The sequence below is a fragment of the Liolophura sinensis genome, chromosome 6, assembly GCF_032854445.1.
Source record: "Liolophura sinensis isolate JHLJ2023 chromosome 6, CUHK_Ljap_v2, whole genome shotgun sequence".
NCBI classification, from domain to species: Eukaryota; Metazoa; Mollusca; class Polyplacophora; order Chitonida; family Chitonidae; genus Liolophura; species Liolophura sinensis.
This window is the reverse complement of record NC_088300.1, coordinates 9,225,786-9,251,438: the sequence shown is the minus strand read 5'-3', so window position 1 is coordinate 9,251,438 and position 25,653 is coordinate 9,225,786. Positions and strand designations below refer to the sequence as shown.

The 25,653-nt window shown below is 40.0% G+C and overlaps 2 protein-coding genes across 2 annotated transcripts in view; both read left to right on the top strand.

The window, feature by feature from the left end:
• The window catches only part of LOC135466307 (uncharacterized), a 30,293-nt gene extending 23,783 nt beyond the window's left edge, over window positions 1-6,510 (top strand). Inside the window, 4 exon segments of the mRNA XM_064743728.1 lie at window positions 4,099-4,188; window positions 4,453-4,596; window positions 5,872-6,114; window positions 6,482-6,510. Coding sequence (XP_064599798.1) covers window positions 4,099-4,188; window positions 4,453-4,596; window positions 5,872-6,114; window positions 6,482-6,510 — 506 coding nt within the window.
• Window positions 6,511-13,762: 7,252 nt separating this feature from the next.
• LOC135467678 (calmodulin-A-like) lies at window positions 13,763-25,653 on the top strand. Its single transcript, XM_064745479.1, has 6 exons — window positions 13,763-13,862; window positions 21,543-21,576; window positions 22,178-22,321; window positions 23,265-23,507; window positions 24,160-24,212; window positions 25,051-25,653. Exons 1-5 carry the CDS (start codon window positions 13,797-13,799, stop codon window positions 24,186-24,188), a joined length of 516 nt encoding a protein of 171 aa, XP_064601549.1. The 5' UTR covers window positions 13,763-13,796; the 3' UTR covers window positions 24,189-24,212; window positions 25,051-25,653.

The following is a 25,653-nucleotide window of genomic DNA, read 5'->3' as shown; positions in this document are numbered from 1 at the left end:
AAAGCTCACACAGCTTTAGGCGAGAAGGGTGCGGGCTCTGTAACTCGGGCCACCGTTGCATTAGTGAGTACGGCGTAAAACACCAATCGAATAAGTACTGGTCATGGAAATTTTTGTGGCAGTCTATCATAGCCAGGTGTAATGGCTTAGAGCAAATGATCATTGCCGTACTTCGCCATATTGTGGAGAGCTGGACACTGAAGAATGAGTGGCTATCTGTGCAACCCAAACTGAAACGTGTGCTCTCGATATTTGTCCGCTGCTACGTCCACATACTAGTATACCAGAGAAATGCAATTCCCAAGTTTACATCCAACTGATGTACTCATGCATTTATTAACAATACTGGTGGGGGCCTCCGTGGCTCAGTTAGTGAGCGCGCTAACGCAGCGTAATGACCCAAGAGCCTCTCACCAATGCAATTGCTGTGAGTTCAAGTCCAGCTCATGGTTGTCTTCCTCTCCGGCTGTAAGTGGGAAGGTCTACGATCGTGGGTTTCCCTCGGGCACTACCCGGTTTCCTCCCACCATATTGCTGGCCGCCGTCGTATAAGTGAAATATTCGGCGTAAAACACCAATCAAATAGATAAATAAATAATAATACTGGTACGCAAAACCTTAGTTCTGTGGCACTTCAAATTTCTGCTTTTAGTATTGTGGTAGGCATGACTTTTATAGATACTTACAATACAATATCATAAACAATTATTCGTCTCGTAACAGCCATATTTGACAATCATGAAAAATAATGATTTTTGAATGCTGTAACAGTAAACAAGACATTTTTCATGGCAGGTCTGAAGTTTTTCTAGGTCAAGAAACTAGGTCAATCTAAGGGTAGTCAAACTTTGGACTCGACACCATCCATACAAGACATCTGCGAGGCACCTCCACTGGTCATTATTCAAAGCATTTATTGAATCGAAATACTTTATTTCTTTCGTGTTAAGAAATACAAATATATATTTATTTTTATGCCAATAAGAATATTCTTCATAAGGTGTTATATGATATTGTATAAAAATATAGATATTTGGTATATATTTGGAGTGTTATGGTATTTAATAATGAAAGCTAGATTGGGTCGGCTTACACCTTTCTATTTTTAAATAATTTTAGCTAACATGATGGTAACTGGGAAAATACATGTACTTTGTGATCTTCACACTCAGCCAATCAGCTTTCAGTGAGTTTATAAAGCAAATTTTACACACACACACACACACACACTTTGACCTCTAATATGTTTTTATATTACTTATTACCTGGAACACGCCAAAAGTTTCAGAATGTTTCAAAGTGTGACACAATGATTAATAACAACAGAATCTTAGCGACATTCGAATACCACTCGATAATCGCAAACCCCATTTCCAAAATAAGGTAAAACACCAGTTCCAAAATAAATACGTACAAAATAATATATAAATAGTTAGTAAAGCTTTTAACTTGAAAGAAAGAAATTGCTCGGCCTTTTGAAATGATGCAGGCAATATTCTACGCATGGCTTACGATGAAATTTATATTTGCAGCCTGTGAATAATATACAGGTCGAATACAATGAAGGTATCCTTTGATTGTAACTATTTATATAGACATCATGTTGATGTAATAAATATGAATGTAAACCCAGTCAGGGTTAAGCAGAATTATAAATGAATGAATAAGTGCTTGTGGTTTAACTTCGTACTTAACAATATATGTATAGTTCATGCCATCATAGTGCTGCCTCCACTGAAGTATCATCCCGAAGGCACCAGACATGATACTTCACGCAGCCACATTATACTGACACCGGGCCATCCGCTTCTGTTTCCTTTGCTCTGACACCGCAGTGTTGCACGCCAAGTGAGGCAGCAATAAGTACCATTTTAAAAGGCTTTGGTGTTAGTCAACCCGGGTTTAATCTCGGGTCTGCCGACTTTAAGGCGGACGATATGACCTTTAGGCCATCGAAGCGGTGCAGAATTACATTGAACCATAACAGCTATGAAACTGATCGCTCGTGGCCTTGAACGCTCTGTGCATGCTTGCCAATTAGAGTGTTATGCTCATTATTAAATTCAAGAAATTTTGAGTGAAGGCGTTTGGTGGAGTGTATTTACCCTAGATTCATCAGTTTTTCTATTAAAACTTGTGACGTAGATTGACGTCTTCACATTTTACACAGGATCTATCAAATCCTACAAATCCTGCCTTCGTGAGATGGTCTCAGTAACCTGTGGATGGTTGTGGGTTTTCCCCGGTTTCTGCCCGATTTTCTCCTACCATAATGCTGGCCGCCGTCGTATCAATGAAATACTGTAGAGTAAGGCGCAATACACCAATGAAACCAATAAATCGAACGCCATGTCGAAGACATCTGACACATTGTACTGAATCAAGTCGTCAAAACAGACATGCGTTAACAAGCTGTCAACCAAACTTGATGTTCCAGGTCAATAATGAAGTCCAATTTTAAAAACAAATTTTAGGCGAATGAGTGAAATCAGTATTCAAATCGTACTTCAGGTTAGTTTTATATATTGTAGATAATACAAACTTGTACCTCACTTGCGCGTTTACTGCCACTGTTCTTATCTCCAAAATACTGATCAAATTCATCTCGACGAAGATACGACACCACGCTCCGGGTTAAGCTGAATTGGACACAATCAAGCAGGAGGCCAGACATTCTGGACACTTTGATCATATTTACTATAATAGAGAGCTATACGGCCACTCATTGTAAAACTGTAAAAAAAAACATCGTGACGTTGGCTGAAATCGTCAGGTAATACACAGGACCAGTATTTGGCCTATTTCTCTTATGCTGAGCACCAATCAAAGTAGTTCCAAGAGCCCACGAGAAGGACAGCTATATGAGAGGACGAGGTTGTTGCTGTTATTGGGCAATGGTGTGAGATGCACTGCTTTTTAAGTTGTCACCAGTAGCGTATAACACATATTACAGTACCCCAAAAGGCTTGAAGTGACTCAAAACAGACTAGATGTGACAAAAACAGGCTAGCGATCACATACTGCACCGTGACAGCGTTTTATTTCGACTAGACTGGTTAAGTTTTTGGTATACGGGATAGAAGGAAATTTATCCTCACGGAATGTAAAACACAGCCACGGTTAGTGAAAGGAAATGAAACGCCTGACACTGCACACGCCCAAAGCAAGGTACCGGTACTCACAAGCACAAATTCAACAGTCACGGCATCTCATTTACATTCTTGTCAAAACAACAGACGTTACCTTATTTATCAACCACCTGAAACCGTTCAAAATAATTTATGGGATAAATAGAATATGCAATTCGTGACCTATTATGTCAGATTTAATAAAATCGTGGTGTGATTTTCATTTGTTCCGAGCCTTTGGCGTTTAATAAATCTGATATAATTGGTCATTTACGGTATATCCCCTATTTACACATTTGGACAGCTATAGGTCCTCAGTCTATATATATATATATATATAGAGAGAGAGAGAGAGAGAGAGAGAGAGAGAGAGAGAGAGAGAGAGAGAGAGAGAGAGAGAGAGAGAGAGAGAGAGAGAGAGAGAGAGAGAGAGAGGGCTGAAGGACCTATATCTATATATTTATATATAGTCCAAATGAGTAAATATATATATATATATATATATATATATATATATATATATATATATATATATATATATATATTATATATATATACAGCTGAGTGAGTAAAAAAAGTGCAGATTCCAGCGAAGCTGGGGTGTGGGATTATCCCATAATCCTCTGACATCATAATCCGGTAACATGTTAGAACAGACTTCGGGGTTTTGTCGCATTGCGGAACGTTACTCCTAACAACCCAGTGGTATATAGCAGCTAGCACTGGTCACTGGCCAATTCAGTATTCCACGGCTCTGGAGTGCCATAACCTAACACCCATTTGACGAAATGGTAAGTCATTAATTCAACTCTGTACGTTACTCCACCAGCAAGTTCTCATAAAACACACGTCGATTTATGCCTCCTATTTGCTTTTTTCTTTCAACGATTCAGTAAGCTATTTTGATAAGTGCTGCAAGCACATATATTGTGTCCACTGTGCAGTGTCGTGCAAGAGAGAGAATAAGCAGACACTGACATATATGTATTTGTCCTGTCTCAAAATGTTACAAATATTTTTTTCTTTCAGGCTGATACCCTTACAGAAGAACAAATCACCGGTAAGTATTGGTCATGTAATAATAGCTCTGATTTAATCTACACAATCACTTCCGACTGGTTTCTATAGCTGGAGAGACAAGATAGACAATTTCCTACGACATTTGATTTTTCTGGGATGTGAAAAACTTATTTCGTTTAAGTGGAATATTCTGTTCTTCGTTAGTGCCGAGCCACAGTACAGTGTCGTGTTAACTTGTCCGATTCAGAGTTAGAGCACAAGTTCCCTTAAAGATCAGCTGTGATTTATTTTGCTTTCTCTTCAGAATTCAAGGAGGCTTTCTCCCTGTTTGACAAGGACGGTGATGGAACCATCACAACCAAAGAACTGGGCACTGTGATGAGATCATTAGGACAGAACCCAACGGAAGCGGAGTTACAGGATATGATAAATGAAGTAGATGCCGACGGTAAGAACCTCCTCTTATTCTCACATCAACCAAGGCATGCCCTAGTTTTAAGTTTGGCCTACAATGATCAAAGACATCACAGCAGTTAGAACAATCATTGTTTTAAATATTAATACCAGTATTTAAAGCTGTCAATCTTTCGCCACGAATCTTTAGAATTCTAAATACAAATGCCGATTGTCAACAAATTCCTATCATGTGTCTCGGAAAAATTTCGAAAAGCACTGCGTAGATTGTGCAAGTTTCATTGGCAGATATTAAAGAAGACATTTTCATTTTGAGTAAATATTATTTTAAGTAATATACCTCGTCTTATTCTGACATCAACCAAAGCATGCCCAGGTTCTAATTTTGTTCGAGAACGATAAAGCCCTCGGAGCAGCTTGTGCACTTTCATTTAACTCGGATTTAAATATTAACGGAAAAGAAACCAATAGTAAGAACTATACCTGGATCTAAAAGTTTAGTGCCCAAAATAACGTCGATGTTACTAGGGAGGTAAACGCTATTACATTCTGTGTCATGGAAAGTTGTGGGGCAGCAATTGTGTCAACGGATTATATAGCCGTTGGGTCAGAGTGCTTTATTGGTCAAGGTAAATCAAATGGATTGGGTCCAAATACTCGAACTGTCGTCTGGTGAATTGACAAAAACAGGACATCTTGTATACATAGTCTTATTATATAAAATTAAAGTGACAATACGTTCTTTTTGAAATAATACATAGATGAAATCCTCGACATGTGTTTCTTTTAATACCGATATTATAAACCTTAAGTCTTTTTGCCAGAAATGTGTTGTGAAGAAACATTGGTCAGAACCGCTAAGATCGCCGAAGTGTTAATGGCCTTTAATTTTCGAGAAGACGACTTTTTATTTTCAATAAATGTTTTAAAACCAGCAGTTACACAAATATATAAAATGTTGAGGCAAAGATGGAATAATCCAGTGTTAAGCTTGCCAGGTGGATTGAAATAAAGAAATGAACCGGAATCTTTGAAAATGTTGCGTTAATATGCAATGTATATTGTTTATGCTATTAAGATGCCACGAACTGTTGCGTTCAACAGCATATACTAAGGAAGTGTTCATATATAAAGTATTTGTGAAGTTTTGAAAGTAAATCTTCATGATAAAAAAAAAGTGTTTAGGGTTGTTTTCTTCCATTTTAAAGCTATAATAGCTGGAACGTTCGGAATAAAACGAAATGAAGAAACGAAATAGGTAGTTCAACAGCTGAATTTTCCCGAGTCTAATGTAAGCGTTGATCTATAGGTAACGGAACAATCGACTTCGCCGAATTCCTCACCATGATGGCCAGAAAGATGAAAGACACCGACAGCGAGGAAGAGATAAGGGAAGCCTTCCAAGTTTTTGACAAGGACGGTAATGGTTTTATCACAGCGGCTGAGCTCAGACACGTCATGACAAATCTGGGGGAAAAACTAACAGATGAAGAAGTGGACGAGATGATCCGAGAAGCTGACATAGATGGTGACGGACAGATCAACTATGATGGTAAAACATGGCGTCCTTGCGGATTACTGTTGTGAATATAGTGTTTATAGTCTGAAGCAAGTAAGTCGCCCCGCCCGAGCTATTTTACTGATACGGGTCAACCAGTCGTTGCACTATGCCCTTAATGCTGAACGCCAAGCGAGGAAGTTAGAACTTCCTCTTTTAATATCTTCGGTGTCACCCGACCACGGATTGACCCTGGATCTACCGCCTCCCGAAGCGGACGTTCTAGCAAATGTGCTATCAGGGCCGGTTGTGCGATCCAGTCACTGAGCAAAAATCAGATGTAAATTCAGCTTATCCGTTTATAATGTGAATGTGGGCGATGTGACTTATTCCTTTAACCTTGCATATTTTTTACCTTCAGAATTCGTGAAGATGATGGCGAACTCATAAAAAAACGTCTGAATTAATAAACATGCGGTAAGTATAAAAAGCAGCAGCCATATCTTCATCTTGTAGTAATTGAGGAAAAAGTGACATGAATATTTATTTGATCCAAATTCCCCCATTGGCGCTTTACCTTTTTCATGCTTCTTTGTATAATCAGAGCATAACTAATTATGCTAGTGTCTAGAGCTTGTCACAAACTGCACTGAGCTGAAACCTAAACATTACACATGAAAAGCCATCACAAATGGTTTGCATGTGGCTTACAATGCCCATTCGGCAGATGCCGTAGAAAAAAAGCCATAGAGGTGGGCACAAGTCACAGGGATCGTATGCATCATTATTATCATCATCACATTCATTATTTGAATGAACAGTTCTAACAACACCATAGTTGACGTGAATCTGAAATATTTGGCTAGTATTTTGACGAGCAAAGTCAAAGCGTACGACTTCGTTGGATGGTGCACACAGTTTAAACTATTAAGTTATTTGGTTTAACAGTCGACGCACTGTCTTATTGTCATCGTGGAAACCTGTCCAATGTTCTTCCATTCTTGTAGGACTATATTTCGTTTGAGCATTTGGACGATTTAGCATTTTTCTCTACTTTTCAGACAACTTTAGCTGATCCAGGGTCACAAAATCCCCAGTCGGTGCTGAATCTCCGCTCCAGTTTACGATCTCCACAATCCATATGGTTGACTCCATAATACTGAAGGGAGGTCTGGTAACCAACACCTAACATGGATTGGCCAATTCCGAGAACTGATATTAAACTGATGTTAAAAAAGTACTCTAAGACATGTTTTCGCTATTCATTTTTGGTCACAGTTTATTGGTGAGCAAGGTTTATTGTAAATTCGAACTGTTTTATATGAATTGTAATAAAGTTAAATGAACAGTATTTATAAAGTGTGTCTGGTTTTTTGCACACTTTGTGCTGCGTCTTAATTTTGCTTTTAATATGCTGTTGCAGCGTCATAGCAGATTGCCATGTACTTAACTCTATCTTGATCTTACCCCGGGCGCTTCAGTTTCTTCCAGCCGTAAAACTGACCTTCATCGTGTCAGTGAAAATTTCTTGAATATGGCAGTGAACAACAACCGTACAAACATATAAAGTGAAGAAGATAATTTAGCTTTATACGGACATGTTGTCATCCGTAAAATGTTGAGTTCACCATGTTCAGTTGTTCAGCCGGAAAAAGATAGATGCTTTTAAAACACTGTCGGCGATATACGGTAAAGTTTGATGATACAGGCTGTTGCATGTGATTAAAATTCATAAAAAAAACCCAAGTCACCGCTCAGTGAGTGCTTGGGGTTTACCGTCGTACTTAACAATTTTTCAGTCATATGACGACAAAGGAATCCTTAGGGTGCATGTAATGTGCCTCCTTGTTGCAGGACGGATTTCCACCGCTCTTTTATCTAGTGCTGCTTCACTGAGACGACTTAACGAAGGCAAGTAAGCCGCCGAGGAATTATACTGAACCAGGTCACCAATTTCCACTACACAGAACTTGTGTGTATTAATGCTGAACACCTAGCGATGAATTTACAACTTCTTCTTTTTAAAGTCTTAGGTGTGACTCGCTCCAGGATTGATCCTGGATCTACTGGTCCCGAAGCGGACGCTCTACCAACTGTGCTATCCGGGCTGGTTCGCTCAGTCAACAAAATATGGAAATGAATGTGAGAAAATACTATGCCTTCAGAAGCGGGTTATCTGAAAAGTAAATATACCACATCAATAGTAGCTACTCCCATTGACGACTGTAATATAATTAAAACTTACAGCATAGAGAGAAAAACCAGACAAGCGACGACAGTGTGATACGGTCTCTTGTCAATTGTATACATTTTGTAATTTTTCTTAAGGAACCAGTCTTGTTGACAGATATTTTGTTTTGATAGAGAGACGTGCTCCCAGAATAGTGTTGAAGATTCTTTACACAGAACTTGTGTGTATTATGTAGTCGTTGCTGGTCAGGTGGGCAACGCGGATAGCAGATGTCTCTACGCTGTAACTTATTAGTTCCCTTTATTTGACTCCTCTTCCACCTGACTGGATTTCTGTTGGACATTTTCTTACGTCCTCTGTAATGCGATATCGTCTACACCGCTGCAGATCCAAACCGCAGTCCGATAAACGGAATAGCCTTCTCTCTAATTATACCGGCAATAGGCAAACCTCCATGTGCCATGCATGTAAAATGATCGTCTTTACAACAGGGTTTAATTTGTCTGAATGAAGACCACGCCTCAGCAATAGGAATTCATTTGTCATAATGACAACCATGGAGATGGTCTTCATTCATTAGAATCATGGCCATTATTTCATCTTCATCTCTCTAGAACAGATCTCTCTAGATTTCTTTACCTCACACTCCGCAAAGTACTGAGTTTTATACGGTTTGATACACACTGTCGAAGGTATGATGTGGAGAAGCCCACCTATAATCAGATAGTCCATCAGATTTTGCGATTGCTTTCTCTGAATTTAACCTCCAGCAGACATAAACGTTACATCACACTGAGTCAAAAAACGAAATGTCATACTAAAAAAACCAAGATACCTATACACATAAACGCTACGTCATACTAAAACATCAACACCAAACCTCCTACAAAAATAAACGTTACGTCTGTGACAGCTGAGGGAGTATTTATTGTATGTATTATATGTATGTACTTATTTATATGTATGTAGTCGTCTATAAACCAGCCTGCATATCAGAAGGCTTCATGCAGCCTTACACCACGAGTCGACTCAAGAGCGTCAGAAGGTTTCATGCAGCCTTACACCACGGGGCGACCCAAGGGCTGCATGTGTTTGTACAGTTGATCTAACGGAGGTAATCCTTCACGTGGTCTACAAAGGCAGGTTACCCGAACGTGAGCCAGCATATTTGCCAGTGGGCAGAGTTGGACAGGCCACCAAAACGGTGACCACCAAGAGAAGCAGACCATCGCTTCGTTTACTACTGGTACTGACAGCCTGTAGTATTCGCATTGGAATACAGTGAACTTGTGTCCATGGAACACCGCACTGGACTTGCCGTCGATTACGTGGACTGTACACTAAAGGCTGTTCACCTTGAGATCTGTGTATGCAACAGGATCCTCATAATTGACTGTCTAGGCCATCTGACCCATTATCTGGGGGACTTCCACCATCCCAACGCTGCCACCATATATGATCCATTATCTGGAGGACTTTCGCGCATGGACATAGTATCTTGTATCAGGACTTTGCCTGTTGTCGCGCAAGGACCTAGAATCTTATACCAGGGCATCGCCTGTTGTTCCGGATTAGTCCGGAACCGCACCTAAGGGACGTTCTGAAACTAGGACTTTAGCTCTTCAGCTAAGCACTCTGTTATTCATAGTGCCTGAGTCACCACAGCATGGTGTAATTGTGGAAATGTGTTAGGTGTTATATTTGTTGTAGTATTAAAGTATTGTCATCAATGTAGACAGGCCTCATAGTTATCTGTGCTCACTGTTGCTGACTCATAACAACGTCATAATGAAACAACCCCCCCCCCCCCACACACATAAACGTTACGCGAATAACGTCACACGATTGACGACGTCAGGTTGGCGACACCGGTGTTTCCGTATAATCGTAAGCGCCTCAAACCTCATGCGTAACGCCATTATAAAACAGCAAACCTTTTACAAACAAAAACGTTACGTCATACTAAAACATCAAACCTCCTACAAGTATAATCTTCTAAAAGACAACTACTAAAAGACAAACCTCTCACAGATATAGACACCAAATCAGTTACAAAGTAAGTAAGATATCAAGGCGTGACCATCCCAGAAGTACACTAGACATTGGTTTGTTAAGTAGAAATGGATTGATTTGCTCTTGTGCCTTATCTTAAGTTTATATGTCCCATTCTCCCAGGTTGTACACTGTATATAGTATGTTTGCTGTATATCGGATTTACATCTCACAAAGAGTGTTATGTCCGTATTTGGCATACATCTCTTGTTCACAGGGGCGAATCACGGCAGGTAATTGGAATCTGGTAGATTACACTAACCTACATGGATCGATTTCAAATGTCTAGCTTTTGCAAGATTTCCGATGGTTTGAAGGAATATTCTGTCTTACAATATATATTCAACAAAGAGACAGAATATGTGAGTGCCTTCCTCCTACCTTCTCAGTGGGCACATAGGAACAAGATGACAATGAGTAGGCTTAGTCCATGGACACGGCGATATGTGAAAGCGATACCGGGTGACAGCTGGATCAGAATGTGGACAATCTTAAGGGGGTACTTGCGCACATAACAGGGGGAGGGGGGCTATCTTTGTATAGTAAGGTGATCTCTTGGTGACGTCAGTCGCATTGGTTAGGATTGTATATCTCTTCTGGATAAATCATCGAATATGTTATCATTTGGGTCTTCTCTTCGTGTTGGAGTGACAAGCACAACCGTTTTATTGTTTTTGGTTCGATTCGGTGAATCTTCTACCTTGATATAAGTATTTTACTTCGTACCAGTGAGTTACCTTCAAGCTCGAAGGTAGTTATTTATGACTGGGATGAGGTTGATTTATTTATTTATTTGATTGGTGTTTTACGCCCTACTCAAGAATATTTCACTCATACGACGGCGGACAGCATTATGGTGGGAGGAAACCAGGCAGAGCTCGCGGGCAAACCCACGACCATCCTTGGGGTGAGGTTGAGGTGGGGTGAGGTTGAGGTAGCTTGGGGAAGAAAGCCGCACTTTCTGAGAACACCGTTCCTGTATCTTGCCCTGTTCCTTACATAAAGCTGGAGAAGAAACCTCTATTTCCTGGCTTAACAAAACGTTTTCACTCGCGTGACTGGTGCTAAGTGCAAAAATTGTTTGGTGGCTCCAACCTGCCTGTTGTTGTCCTATACCAGAAAACAACCAAACACCGCTAGATGGTGAAAAGAAGAAAATACTTATAATCACATAATCCAAATAATCCATAGCCCCAGGCAAGAGCCATTGTAGCTTTAATCTTGACCTTGGAACAACTGGCATTAGCTAGTTTGAATTGTTGTTGATTAAACAGAAACGCAAACCTGTTTTGAAGATTAAGCAACTTAACGTGCGACTTTGTTTGCTGACATAAAAAAACGATAGGAATATCGAGTTTACCTTGGCTTTGTAGAAAAATGTTGGATATGATTTCCTTTTCCCGATTTTGCGGATGACACTTCCCAAAAAGCGCCATATAAAAATGTTTCCCAGTGTTTGTCTAAACAAGACGCTACATGTCGTGATCAAATATGAGAAACTGTAGCCAACGCTTTCAAGTATGAACGTCATAGTTTTCGTCAGGTATATTTTACTTACAAATTTAATAACCTTTCACGACCTGTCACCATTGGACGGTGTAGAATAATACCGGTATATCACACTCCATGTGGCTAATCTATCTTAGGTGTGTGGAAGTTTGGCAGCATTAATCTGTCAGGTGATCAGTACTTTTTATTTTCTAGTCAGGCGTTTTTGATGGAATGCAGTTATTTTGTTATGCGTTGATCAGATCTCACTGATATACTTGTTAAATGTCAGCCTCTAATTCCCGAGCAGCCTCTAGAATTAGTTCTATATTTGGTTTGTGCGTAACCTTTAATACATCGTGTGACTTCGTGATAACGGGAATTTCCATCTTTTTGCAACCGCAGTGTATTATTTACGACAGACGGAAATGGCTTAGCAACATGTATATACTTACTCGAATTTCAGCAGATTTTGACCGATACACCTTTTCCTGGCTAATAACTCCAAATCCAAACACCAAATCAAAGCAGCGGATGCTGACTTTGCGGATGCAAACATGATCCCACTGTGAAGGGTCTATATTATACAACATGATCTCGCTATCACGGGTCTACATTACAAAATACCCCACTGTAACGGGTTTATAACCCACAAATATCCAACTGTGACGAGTCTATGTCACACAACATGGTCCCACCGTGATGGGTCTATGTCACACAACATCATCTCACCGTGACTGGTCTATATTACACAACATGGTACCACCGTGATGGATCTATACTACACAACATGATCTCACTGTGACGAGTCTATTTCACACAACATGGTCCCGCCGTGATTTGTCTATATTGCACGACATGATCTCACTGTGATGAGTCTATTTTACGCAACATTGTCCCATCGTGATGGGTCTATATTACACAACACGATCTCACTGCGTCGGATCCATATTACACAACGTGGTCCCATCGTAATGGGCCTATATTACACAACGTTGTCCCATCGTGAAGGTCTATATTACATAACATGATCTCACTGTGACGAGTCTATTTTACACAACATTGTCCCACTCTGATGGGATGCGTTCAGCATGAAGGGGATAGTGCAACGACTGGTTGACCCGGATCAGTATAATGGCTCGGGCAGGGCGTCTTACTTGCCTTCGGTAAGGCGTCTCAGTGAAGCAGCACTAGATAAAAGAGCGGTGGAAAGCCGTCCTGCAACAATGAGGTACTTTACATACACCCTAAGGATTCCTTCGTCGTCATATGATTGAAAAATTGTTGAGCATGACGTTGAATCCCAAGCACTCACTCACTCTCCTCCCATTCCCCCAACCACAGAAAACCCCTTTGACTAGCACTCGGCATCTATGCTGTACTAGATTATCACACTTACAGACTGAACGGTCCACATTTGTACAAATTAGTCATCCTATTCTCGCACACCTGTGACACCAGTGAATGCCACGTGACATTATGAAGGCACCGACTTGTGGTAGTACATACTCAGTGCCAAACATACTGTACACTGAAAGGCAATGCTTTATAAACCAGGTAACCATATTCTATTGAAATGTTCTGTGTAACATACGACACAGAGTTCATATGTACACAATTTGTCACCTTTTACTGTTATGGAATTTTTTTGAACTCTATCACCTATATTGTTAGAATGACACCCCTGGTGCACCAGTTCACCTGTGAAGGTATGTACCTCAGGGGGTCGTCGTCGGCATTCTTTTCCACAATTATAATTGTTTGTTAAGTACTTATTCTGATGTTTTTTCTGCAGCAAAACTGAACGTAAGGTGAGGTAACATCGCTATGACGGCGAGATTTTGCCGATAATAGGATTTGACGCTTCAGCGGTTCACGGGGCCTATAAGGTCAAGTTTGCATAGACGTATATAGCACGTACAGTGTAAGTGGTGGAGGAGCGCTGAGGACCAGGTTGAGGCTGCTAAGCTGTCAGAGCGGCAGGGACATAGTCAGTCAGGGCTATATGGAAGGTAGAGGACACAGCGGTGCTACTAAACAGCCAGTCACCAACCAGAAACAGGGCAAAATGGTGAGTACATCATACTTCAGCCATAGTAGGGAAATAGAGGACTTAAAAGGGATCTTCAGGCTTTGTGACCAGACTGGCTCGGTAGTGCGATCTTTGCTGGACCATTTTTCTGAAGAGTACACCGGAAATTTGATCCGTTTTTTCTACAACCGTTTCATAGCATAGAGTCTTTTTGTGGCTTTATAATTATGAAATGGTGAAATTAATACGTTTTTGGTTAATTGTTTCATTAAAAAGTCTGATTAGGTTTAGGTGAGAATAGTTGTTTGAATCTTTAATGCTCACGGAAAGTGAATTTCTAATGTAGACGACACCATCGCAGTATACAGCGACAAAACAAATCACTTATCGCGTATGTGCCAACACTGACTTCAGCGTCCAAGGGGTTTAGATTACACCATATACAGGACAAATATAACTGGCAGCGCAGTATGGAAATGCACGTTCGACCAAATGGCATTCTAATTACCGTTGAGGTGGGGTTTCAAATATACTTGGCCGAAAAGAGCCTCAAGCAATTATGTAGGCATGTATACGTGACTGGTATTTGAGTTGATGTGCCTACCCAAAAGCACAGGAGTCTAACGAAAACACTCCATTTTTATAATTTAAAGATTCAGGCATCTGTCTGTTACACGTTTTATCATATGAATGGTACAATATGTATCCATTAAACAAACAAACGAATACATTTTCTCTATGTCGGATAATATAACAGTAGCTTATAATGGTCATACTTTTGATACATACGTACTTTTTAGAAAAAAAAAGCATTTTAAGGATGTAGGCCTTTGTCAGTTCTCTCGTCTTATTCATTGCTGAATATTTCTATGCTTAATAATGGCTTCACACCAGTGCATAGTTCATTTACTGCTAGTTATTGTTTGCTACATTCGCGCATCCTCAGTTGGTGTTTGGTTTGGATTGGTGTTTGCACTGCCTACTACACCGTCTCACCATACGGATGACATTTACGTGAGAGGCAAGACGACTGTAACGATTTGTCTATGACGCTTCATCTCTCACAGACCCAGCAGCAATGCTCGACACCAGCAGCTGTCACATTAGGACCCATCGTCTGATACTCGGTCAAATAACAGGCTGAAACCCGTGGTGACTATGTATGTGGAAAGTGAGCGTCAATGAAGGATTCGGATAAAGGTCGCCTGATGTTTATATGCCGTGATGTTAGATGTGACGGTCGCATTTAGATGCTGAAAATAGCAACAGTCAGACGAGACCAGAAAACTTGGCATGGAAAGCTTCATTTGGTTCCGTTTGTCCAAATACAAATTAAGTTTTCACTGAGAAATATAACTCGTCTTTGTGTAGCACTGTGCCTGGTAATGATACAATCAGTCAGTCAACCACATGGCACTGTATCCCGATTCCCGACGATCCAGTCTCTCGGTCTGTTAGTCAGTCAGCATGCTCATCAGTCAATAATACAGACAACCAGACCTTCAGTCACTAAAGATGCCATTTGGTCCGTCGGTAAGCTGGTTAATAACCTAGTAATTAAGCCGGTCAGCCAAGCCATGGTGTCCAGTTCGTCAGGCATTCTGTTTGTCAGAAATGGTGAATAAACGGCTTTTACAATCATCTTTATAAAACTCAACCATTCAGTTAGCCATGCTTTAATACAACCAATATTATCATTTGGCTTATTAGTCATTCACCCAACCAGTCAAGTACCAGTCCTTTAATGAATGTCAACCCGAAATAGAGATTCAAACTCTGAGTAATTCGCTGATCAGTTAGAATCAGACCGTCCAGCTGTCCGCCATTGTGCTACGGACTATGTGAGAGTGTACGCTGGTTTCTCCCGTCATACACAGAGGCTGTGCTCACCTTGCCGGATGTCTTTATTCTCCTCCTAATGAACGTAGTTCGCATCTCCCAGCTGGGACCTCCATCATCAAGCTATAGCTACGCAGAATTTGTCACTTTCTGTTTCTCATTTGACAACTAAAAATCTGTGCCATGCAGATGCATAGGAATTTTCCTTTTACTGCTCAATACGGCCACTTTTTCCAAACTTCGGTAATCAAATTTCTGGTGACATCTTTTTATCTATGTTATAGCATCACCATAAAGCTAATAGTAAGTGTTGTTCTCGCAAAGATTTGGCAAAGCAGCAGAAGTGTGAACGTCGGATCTCTGCACTACAAAAACTAATTTGTTAAGTGTTAACGTCGTATCATGTTTTCAGAGTGAAACTAGATTTCATTATGTTTCTGTTACATAATGTTATTTTAATGACAGTACACACATCATTACACCAACAAAAGTAATCTGTTGGATTAACCGAACCAGCCTTCATATATTACACAAAAGCTTGTAGCAATAGCATAATGTGTCCCACTAGAACTTGGCCACCATGTTGAAACTCTTATGTCTGATATATCGCGCATAGTGGGGTAGTGTTCGATTTCATAACACTGTTACCTTCTCCGTTCGCTTCGAGTCGTACGCTACCTCTTCCCATGTGACAATATTTAGAATCATTTCAAATGTTCTGAATGTTCCTCAACAACGCAAGCTTCTTGTCTCTTTTTGTGGTATATGTACCATTGGTCATATCAACACCGTGGTCAGTGTGTTCAGTAAATCGACCTCAAGCCATCAGTCATGTGAGAATATTTGACTAGTGATCCTTTATTAAAAGTACTGGATCAAACCTCGGGGCAAATCCTGCCTTTAGTTTCAGTGAGGCGGTGTTTGTAAAAGCTGTGGGGCGCCACTTATTAGTACAGACATGGTCGTCAGTAATGGTGGGTAGTTTAGACAGATATATTGGACTTTACAAAAAAACTTCTGCGCATGGATGGATAGAGCCTGTGTGAGACTGTCATGAATAGTATATATGCTCATTCAGGGTTCCTTCGCATAAACCTGATTTGTATTAAACAAAATATACTTAATAATTCACGATGGGCATGAACCCAGTATTTCTCGAAAGAAAATTACCTCTGTCCATTGTTGCGTTTTATAAACAAATGGAAGATATTTTACGTGCTTAAAGCATTGTGCTTCTGTAGAAACTCACTTCTGTTCTGAAAACTATGTCAAGACAATTGTATAAAATATAAATCATGTCAAAGTCTGGAAGCTGCATACCTGAGATCTCATTACAAATCTCCAGATATCACGTGCAAAGACTAATCATTCAAACGTTAGTGACATATCCGTCAATGTTGGTAATCCTGATGTCCACCTGATACTTCCTCCGTCGGTAGACCTCCATCTCATACTAGGCATGCAGAGTCTTCACATCATAGCCATTGTTCTCACGCAGCCTGAGAAACATGCGGTCTGATCATACAACTCATGCAGCGGACAAATCACTCCAGTGTTCAGCTGAAGATCAAAGGAAGAGAAAGGATGGTGAATTAACCATGGGCTTCTAAACTATTCACATAAATGTTCTCTTGTCTAACTGAAGCCGATATTTATTATCTTTTTAGACGGATTAAAATATGATCTTGTGGAATTAATAGCGTCACTGAACAAACACTGATGTTTAAGGACCAGGTACATAGATGAACATACTGAGCAGAGTCGCTATGGCTGATGTTTAGGAACCTGATGCACAGATGGACAGACAGAAAAGAATCGCTATGATTGATCTATAGGGACGACTGAGCAGAGTCGCTATGATTAGTGTTGAGGAACACCGATGCACATCTAGACAGACTGAGCAGAGTCGCTATGGTTGATGTTTAGGAACCTGATGCACAGATGGACAGACAGAACAGAGTCGCTATGATTGATCTATAGGGACGACGTACACAAATGGACAGACTGAGCACAGTCACTATGATTGATCTATAGGAACGACGTACACAGATGGACAGACTGAGCAGAGTCGCCCTGCTTGATGTTTAGTGACTTGGTGCACAGATGGACAGACTGAACAGAGTCGCTATGATTGATCTATAGGGACTACGTACACAGATGGACAGACTGAGCAGAGTCGCTATGGTTAGTGTTGAGGAACCCGATGCACAGATGGACAGACTGAGCAGAGTCGCTATGGTTGATGCTTAGGAACCTGATGCACAGATGGACAGACAGAACAGTCGCTATGATTGATCTATAGGGACGACGTACACAGATGGACAGACTGAGCAGAGTCGCTATGATTGATCTATAGGAACGACGTACACAGATGGACAGACTGAGCAGAGTCGCTATGGTTAGTGTTGAGGAACCCGATGCACAGCTGGACAGACTGAGCAGAGTCGCTATGCTTGATGTTTAGGTCCTTGGTGCACAGATGGACGGACTGAACAGAGTCGCTATGATTGACGTTTAAGGACCAGGTACACAGATGAACATACTGAGCAGAGTCGCTATGGTTGAATTTTAGGAACCTGAGGCACAGATGGACAGACTGAACAGAGTGGCTATAGTTGATTTTAGAAACCACATACGCAGATGGATAGACCGGACAGAGTCGCTATGATTGTTGTTTGGGGATCACAAATACAGATGAACAGATTGGGCAGGGGCGCTACGGTTGGTATTTGAGAACCAAACAAGCTTAAGAGTGAACAATACCTAATGTTCTATTCGAGAGCTGTCTCTAAATATGGTACCAAAGGATTTTTTGGCGTCAAATAAATAAATGCGGGCAGACAAGTCGTAAAGATCACCGTTGCATCAGTCTTTATGACAGCCAAAACAGATGAACAGTGTCACAATGGTTGACAGAGAGGTAAGCCATAGTTGATGCATTTCTTACGTTCCCAATCCAACGACGAAGCAATACGTGGTGTCCATTTTTTTCCGCTTCCGCAAGGTATTATAGAATGAGAGTTAGTCCGGAAAACAGATAAATGCAGAGCTATTGTCATCTGAACCTCTCGAGCATTATATAATACCCTTAAATTGCAGAAGCTAAGAGTGGCATTGATGCCGAGGTCGTGTACATCTGGCCGTTCAGCCTGAAGGTGAAGCCTACCATTATGTATACCTCCCCGAAGGGAAGACTTGGCGAGTCAGTAAATCCTAGCTTACCACCAAATCTCGCTTGATATTTATAAATTAAGGGTATGCGTTACACTGTACACAAAATACGATATCCATTAGCCTATCACAAAAGAGTCATTTTACAAAATGACAAAGATTCCCGGGATAAATGATAAACACAACTAGTTCAGGGTGGAGTACCTGAGAGCCCTTAGTTATCTGAGGAAGTTTCCGTAAAAAATTACAATCCAAATAAAACCTAAAGAAACTAGTGTGACGAAAGTGTTGTGTTCTCTGGTTTGTTATATTTGGCTGGAAGAGACAGCAGTTATGTGCGAAGACCATTTGGCTTCTGCGGATTGATTCCCGCTGTGATTAGCTGTTACACTTGTTTACGGTCTAGAATGTTATCAGCAACGAAGCACACCAACAGGACAAAGGAATCCGGATATACGGATGTCCTGTGTGGTTTTATCTATTGATTTTTGACTTTCCGTTAACATGACCATTGGGAGACTTAATTATTGCTGCATATTGCTGTGTTATTGCCTCCCCTGACATTTCATCCGGACAGGTTAATGTACAAACATATACATGTTTGACTCCATGCAAGGACATTCAGACTTTGTGCTGCAGTTGTTCAGAATTTCCTCATGTGTTCTTGCAGAGAATTTCCATAAACATCACACTTTGGACCCATTATCCCATCTGCGCCGCTCACATAATGAATGAATGAATGGTCGGTAGTAACGAACGCAATCACGGCAGTCGCCCAGCTGACATGCTTACCAATGTGCCAGTCTTCTCCCCCACCAGACATGCACTGGTTACGTATTGTACATGTGTATCTCTACTAACGTTTTTAATCCAGGCAATGGGCATGTCTTTAAATCATTGTCTTTAAAGATTGAAACTTGATGGAAGTTTATTTAGTTATTTGATTGGTGTTTTACGCTGTACTCAACAATATTTCAGTTATCCGACCTCGGCCAGCATTATGGTGAAAGGAACCCGGACTGAGTCCAGGGGAAACCCACAACCATCCGCAGGTTGCTGCAAGACCTTCCACGTACGACCTGAGAGGAGGCCAGTATATTTCGACCGCTTTGATAAGAGGCTTCTAAGTCATAGCGACGCGCTGGGAAACTACATGATGGAATTTAAATTTATTGTAATCAAACCTATTTGTATGAAGACCTTCAAAACTATTTGTAGCAGATGATAGGGCAATATAAAGTCAATATCCATTTCAAGTAAGCTGTATAGCATCATTAGCTACAGCTACGGCCATTTATTAATTTGAAGCTCTGCATACTTTATTTATTTACTGGACTTTAACGCCGTACTCAACAATATTTCACCTGTATTCAAACTCCCTGACTTAAAGCCGAAAGCGAACCAGCAAGATCTGGTCGGAGCACACGACCTCATGTGTTAAAAGAAAAGGCAGCACTAGATTAAATGTATATATGTATTGATAAAGTATCTCACATTGGGTTAAAATCATACCTTTTTATTTTTGTGATGTTGCATAACCAAGATAGGGCAGTTCAAAATAGGCAAAATCCAGCACATTGAAAAATAGAAAAATCGCCATGTTCTAAATTTTACCCAATTTCAGTAGATTTTATATTTGTTGATCACGCATCTCTCTAAGGCTATACTCCAAATAACTCTGATATATGCAAAATGTGAATCATCAGATGTGTGGTACGCATGTAAATCTAATCATCAACGGAAGCGTTGGTTTCCTTTTCGTGTTTTTAAGCTACCCTCTCACCAGGCCTCAAGTTGTTTGTGCATTGACATGTTACCTACAGCGTGCTATTTCCCCCTGGTATATCCATTCATCTATAAATACGGCTACAGATCACGTCATACACAAGGGCCGTCTGCGTCGCGAAACAGGTCTGCATTCTAGATGTAGAGATTTGTTCCTACCTGTGTATTTAAAAACGGAAATGAAATAGAGACATTTATATTCAAGATGAAAGTTTTATCGATGAGCAAATTCACCCTACGGGTGTTAATATATTGTCATTGGTATTCGTGTCTTGTAAACTATGATCTTTTCACGCGTGGACAGTTCTTGAGGGTAACGGGGTCAACTTATGCCCCTATCCTACTGGTTTATGGGGTTAAGCCTGGGCTAAAGATAGATAGATAGACATACAGGTGTCTGGCAGATATAGGTCATGAACACTGCCTGTCCCTCGTCGTATTACACACAAAAGCCGACAAATAAAACCCTTCATTTTCAATGAGCTCTTTTATTCCAAAATAACTTCGTCGTAGAAATTTCGAATCATTCAAACAAGGTCACCTAGACCAAGTATAGTATAAGTACACACATTTATATCCGGAACCTCCATATTGAGTCTTTTACACACATGCTGTTCATACCTTCAACAAAAAGCGGTACTAAACCTATAGCATGCACCATAGGTATACACAAGTTCTGTATCTTAAGGCCGGAAAATGATAAATCTGAGCCCTAGAGTGTAAAAAAGAGAATTCACATGATTGCTCTTATTGAACTAAAGTGTTTATTGTAGCTTTCTTGTTAAACGATAATTTCAAAGCGTTCCATACAATGTTGAAATGTTATACGCTTCGACGTATTTTATTTTCACTTTATATATGTATATATGGTTTTTGCACTTGTGTGGTGTATCATGACATTCGATTTTTTCATTTTCACTGCAGTCACAGAACAAACTTACACAGGAACAGGTTGAAGGTAAGATTTATTGATTTATTTGATTGGTGTTTTACGCCGTACTCAGGAATCTTTCACTTATACGACGGCGGTCAGCATTATGGTGGGAGCAAACAAAGCAGAGCCCAGAGGAAACCAGTCCGAGCTCGGGGGAAAATTTCTGAGGCTAAAGTGTTTAATGATATCTGCACGTTGCTGGCAGAACTTCCCACGTGCAGCCTTGAAGCTAAGACTACACAGTTATTGACATCTATTACTGACATCCCTCTATTGTCTATATATGTTAATGTAGTACTTGGATTAATTGGATTGGTTTAATACATTTTGAATCGTTGTTGTTGTTGTGAAGAATTCTCAAGACGATTTCCGTGTATCCACGGCTATTGGGTTCGGTGGTGGAAAGCTTCAACCCATTCAAATAATTAATGAGAGGCTATGATAAGATTTAAAGGCTATATTTATGGAATTATATCTTAAGAGCTTCCTGAGGCTGAATGGTTTAATGATATCTCACCTATACTGCGAGACTGGCCCAGCTACGGCATCAGTAGTGTAATCCGGTATACACATATATCTGATATTATGGTACGCAGGTTAAATATGTTTTTTCTGTTAATTTCAGAATACCGAAAGGCCTTCGCCATGTTTGATCCCAAAGGCCAAGGTTATATAACAACAGATGGGCTGAAAAAAGTTCTCAAAAAATTGGGAAAGAATTTAACGAAAACGGACTTGAAAAAAATCATCAAGAAGGTCGATACGGACGGTAAGGATTTCAAACAGAATTTCACCTCGTTGTCAGATACGTATCTATGAATCGCAATAAAAAAAAATTTAAAAAATCGCACCCTTGGAGAGGAAAATACCCCATCCACTTCCAAGCATCATAGATCATTTAAATAAATAAGTAAAAGAAGGTAAGTGAAGTTCTGGGAACAATATACTCAACAATACAGAACGATGTTTGTCCACACAGCATATCTTCCATATTATGATGTTTTTGACGATTTGCACTTTGCTCATGACTAAATCCAGTTCAAAATATATGTTTTTGATTCATGATGTGACATCAGTAATCCAGTGTAAAACTAAACGGTATAGCAATGTGTTTGGACGTAGACTGCTAGTTAGTATTCATGGTTACTCTTTAAAATATAAATGCGCTGCGCCATTTCACCTCTAAAACTTTTCAGCCCTCCGCAGATTTTGCAGCTGTGTTTTTCTATGTTCTTTCTGTGTCTGGAAAAGAACAAGTCGACATGCATCGTGCTTCAAAAATCGTGTTTTAACATGCAAAAGTTGACGCGAATTCTTCACGTCCTGTTGTCTTAAAGGTGTAAAACTCGACAGAACCCATGACTCCACGTCACGTTTCAAGAGTTGGCATCGACTTTGTGCGTTGATTTTTTACAGGTTAAAGTGCCATTTTAAACATGAAAAGAATTTTACGGGTTTGTACAAGTGCTTTTAGTGGTACACGGAGAACTCGATATTTTGGATTTAACATTTCACCTCTCCATTCTTCACCTGTGGATTGTTTAGTGGTGTGTTTTTTGAATATGTTTGTCATTTTTAGATTTTTCATTCCAACTTGTTTTGCCACAGTGTCATTCATCTTTGTGTTTTCCACTCCTTCATTTTTCGCTGCTCCTTTTTTCGATTCTAGATTTTATTCACCCATGCGTTTCTTTTACGGGTCTGGTTTTCAGGTAACGGTAAGATTGACATGTCGGAGTTCATGGCAATGATGTCGATGGCGAATAAGCGAGGCGAAGACGAGAGTCACATACGGGAGTCCTTCCGGGTTTTTGACCTGGACGGTAATGGTTACATCTCCAAGGCTGAGTTACGTCAGGTGATGGGGAACCTGGGGGAGAAGCTGACGGACGAGGAGGTACAGGACATGATCCGGGAGGCAGACGCTGACGGCGACGGTCAGATTAACTACGAGGGTAAGCAACAGATCAGTATACAGTGTGGAAGCTTTCAGCGGTTGTTTCCATGTCAGCTTTGTCCAACTAATAGTCTTCTAAGTTGAAGGATAGGCTATTAGGTCTGCTCCGATGCGGCGAAACTGCGATTGCAGACCATAAAAGAGTTTTATGGTTGTGGTGATGTTAGAGTTCGTAAAGCAGCCCGTATTGTGTAGACATCTCTCTCTCTCTCACCGGTGATGCCTTAGTGAACACATCGTTAGGCCTATATTATTCAGTACTTGAGTTGCCCGTTATGGTTTCACTTGAATAGAATACTGTTGGAAAACGTCTCTCGACTGAACACGATCCATACCCACTAAACTAACCTTTCCAACCAATCTGATAAACGATGACAGCATGCAGAAGGTTTTCGATGTGGTAACAATTAGGTGATAGGATTCATGGTCTCATGGCTACTTTACGAATTGTACTCAACAGACCTCCAACTAATCTAAGCCGGAGATAGCGGCAGGATTGGTTATTTATTTTTATCTCTCAGTATATTCAAATCCTCAATTGTTTTTTTTTCTTCATTCAGATGCTATATATTATTTTTTTAATTAATGCTTTGTACATTTATTTTGTTTAATTATTATTTTTTTATTATTATTTATCCCTTGTTTTTCAGAATTTGTGAACATGATGTTTGGAAAATGAAAGATGCACCGACTCCTAGAACGGGTATGTAATGAAAGCTGTATCTTTTCCATCCGAATTGCACCTCAAACCATCAAAACCATCTTCGTTGTGTGAGTTACCGGCCTTCCTTTGCAAACTTCGTTAAAATAAAAATGAAAAAGAAATTTATCCTCTTTTTGTATTATTTATACATAGTAATTTAATGCATTTATAATTTGAAGCCAGACTGACAATTATTACCGTGGATTCTACCAATCAAATTGCGAGTAAAACAGCCTCATAAGCTATAGACAGTTTTAATTGTGTGAAACGGCCTAGTCAATCGTTGTTGTACCCTGCTTACGGTAGTCGACAAACAAGCCATAGACGGCTACAGAAGTTTTGTGAAACAAGCGCCAGATTGATAATTTCCGAAAGGAAAACAATGTATTTCCGTATGTGTACAATTCCAGCTGTTTTGTACGCGAAAATATTTTAGTGGATGTAGAGGCTTCATAAATAAAGAGATGGCGGCATTATTATTTCCTTATATCTATAATATAAATAACTGTGAGTCGATGTACTGGCTACAACTCCATTTATATTGCATCTGCAGTTTTAGTTTTTGGTGAATATATAGATACTGAGTTGACAACGTCTCGCGCTTAGGCGGTTATCATAGTAATCTGGTTACTGACATGATAACGTATAAATCTGTTACCGGCATATAAATTAAACATATATTTTCGAGCGTGTATTGGTTTGGCCTGAATTCTTGCTTTGTGTCATCCTCCAAATGAATCGTCAGTATAAAATGAAATTTTTACAATACGCGGTAACAAGGAACAAAAAAATTCTTACGTAATGAATTTGTCAATAACTTTGTTTTGTTCTTTTGCAGATGCTCATGGGACCGGAGCATGGCAAATTCCCGTACATTTTGGAACTTTTCATTGCATTGTTAAAACCGTATCAAGCCTTTTTATAAGGTTAATCATCGTTATTCATTATAACACACGGATCTCAACACCCTCCATACATGTATAGGATTTGAGGCACGGTGCAATCTTGTTTGTGTAATATAAAATTATATTCTCACTTTCTTTCCGTTTTCCCCGAATTTCCGTACAACTGAGAATGTAAGCGAGGGACGTTAACCATGAGTCTTTTTATGTTAATAAGTATAGATATTAATACATTGAGGTACATGGCGTACACTCAGGATGCGGGCCATCTGTGCTCGATCTGTATGTTTACTGACCAAGTGTCATTAACAGCGATCTGTATTAGCTCACAAAAGTAAAATTTGAAATAATCGTGAATAATAAACAGAAAGAGTGTGTGTATCATGTTATATTTAAGACCAATGAACATATAGGCCTACAAACGATGTAGTCTTGTATGACATCGTATAAATGTATCATATGGTTGACAAATAAAATGCCAACCATATTTGCTGTAGTTATGATTTTATTATCTCAAAGCTCTTGTCACTCAAAACACA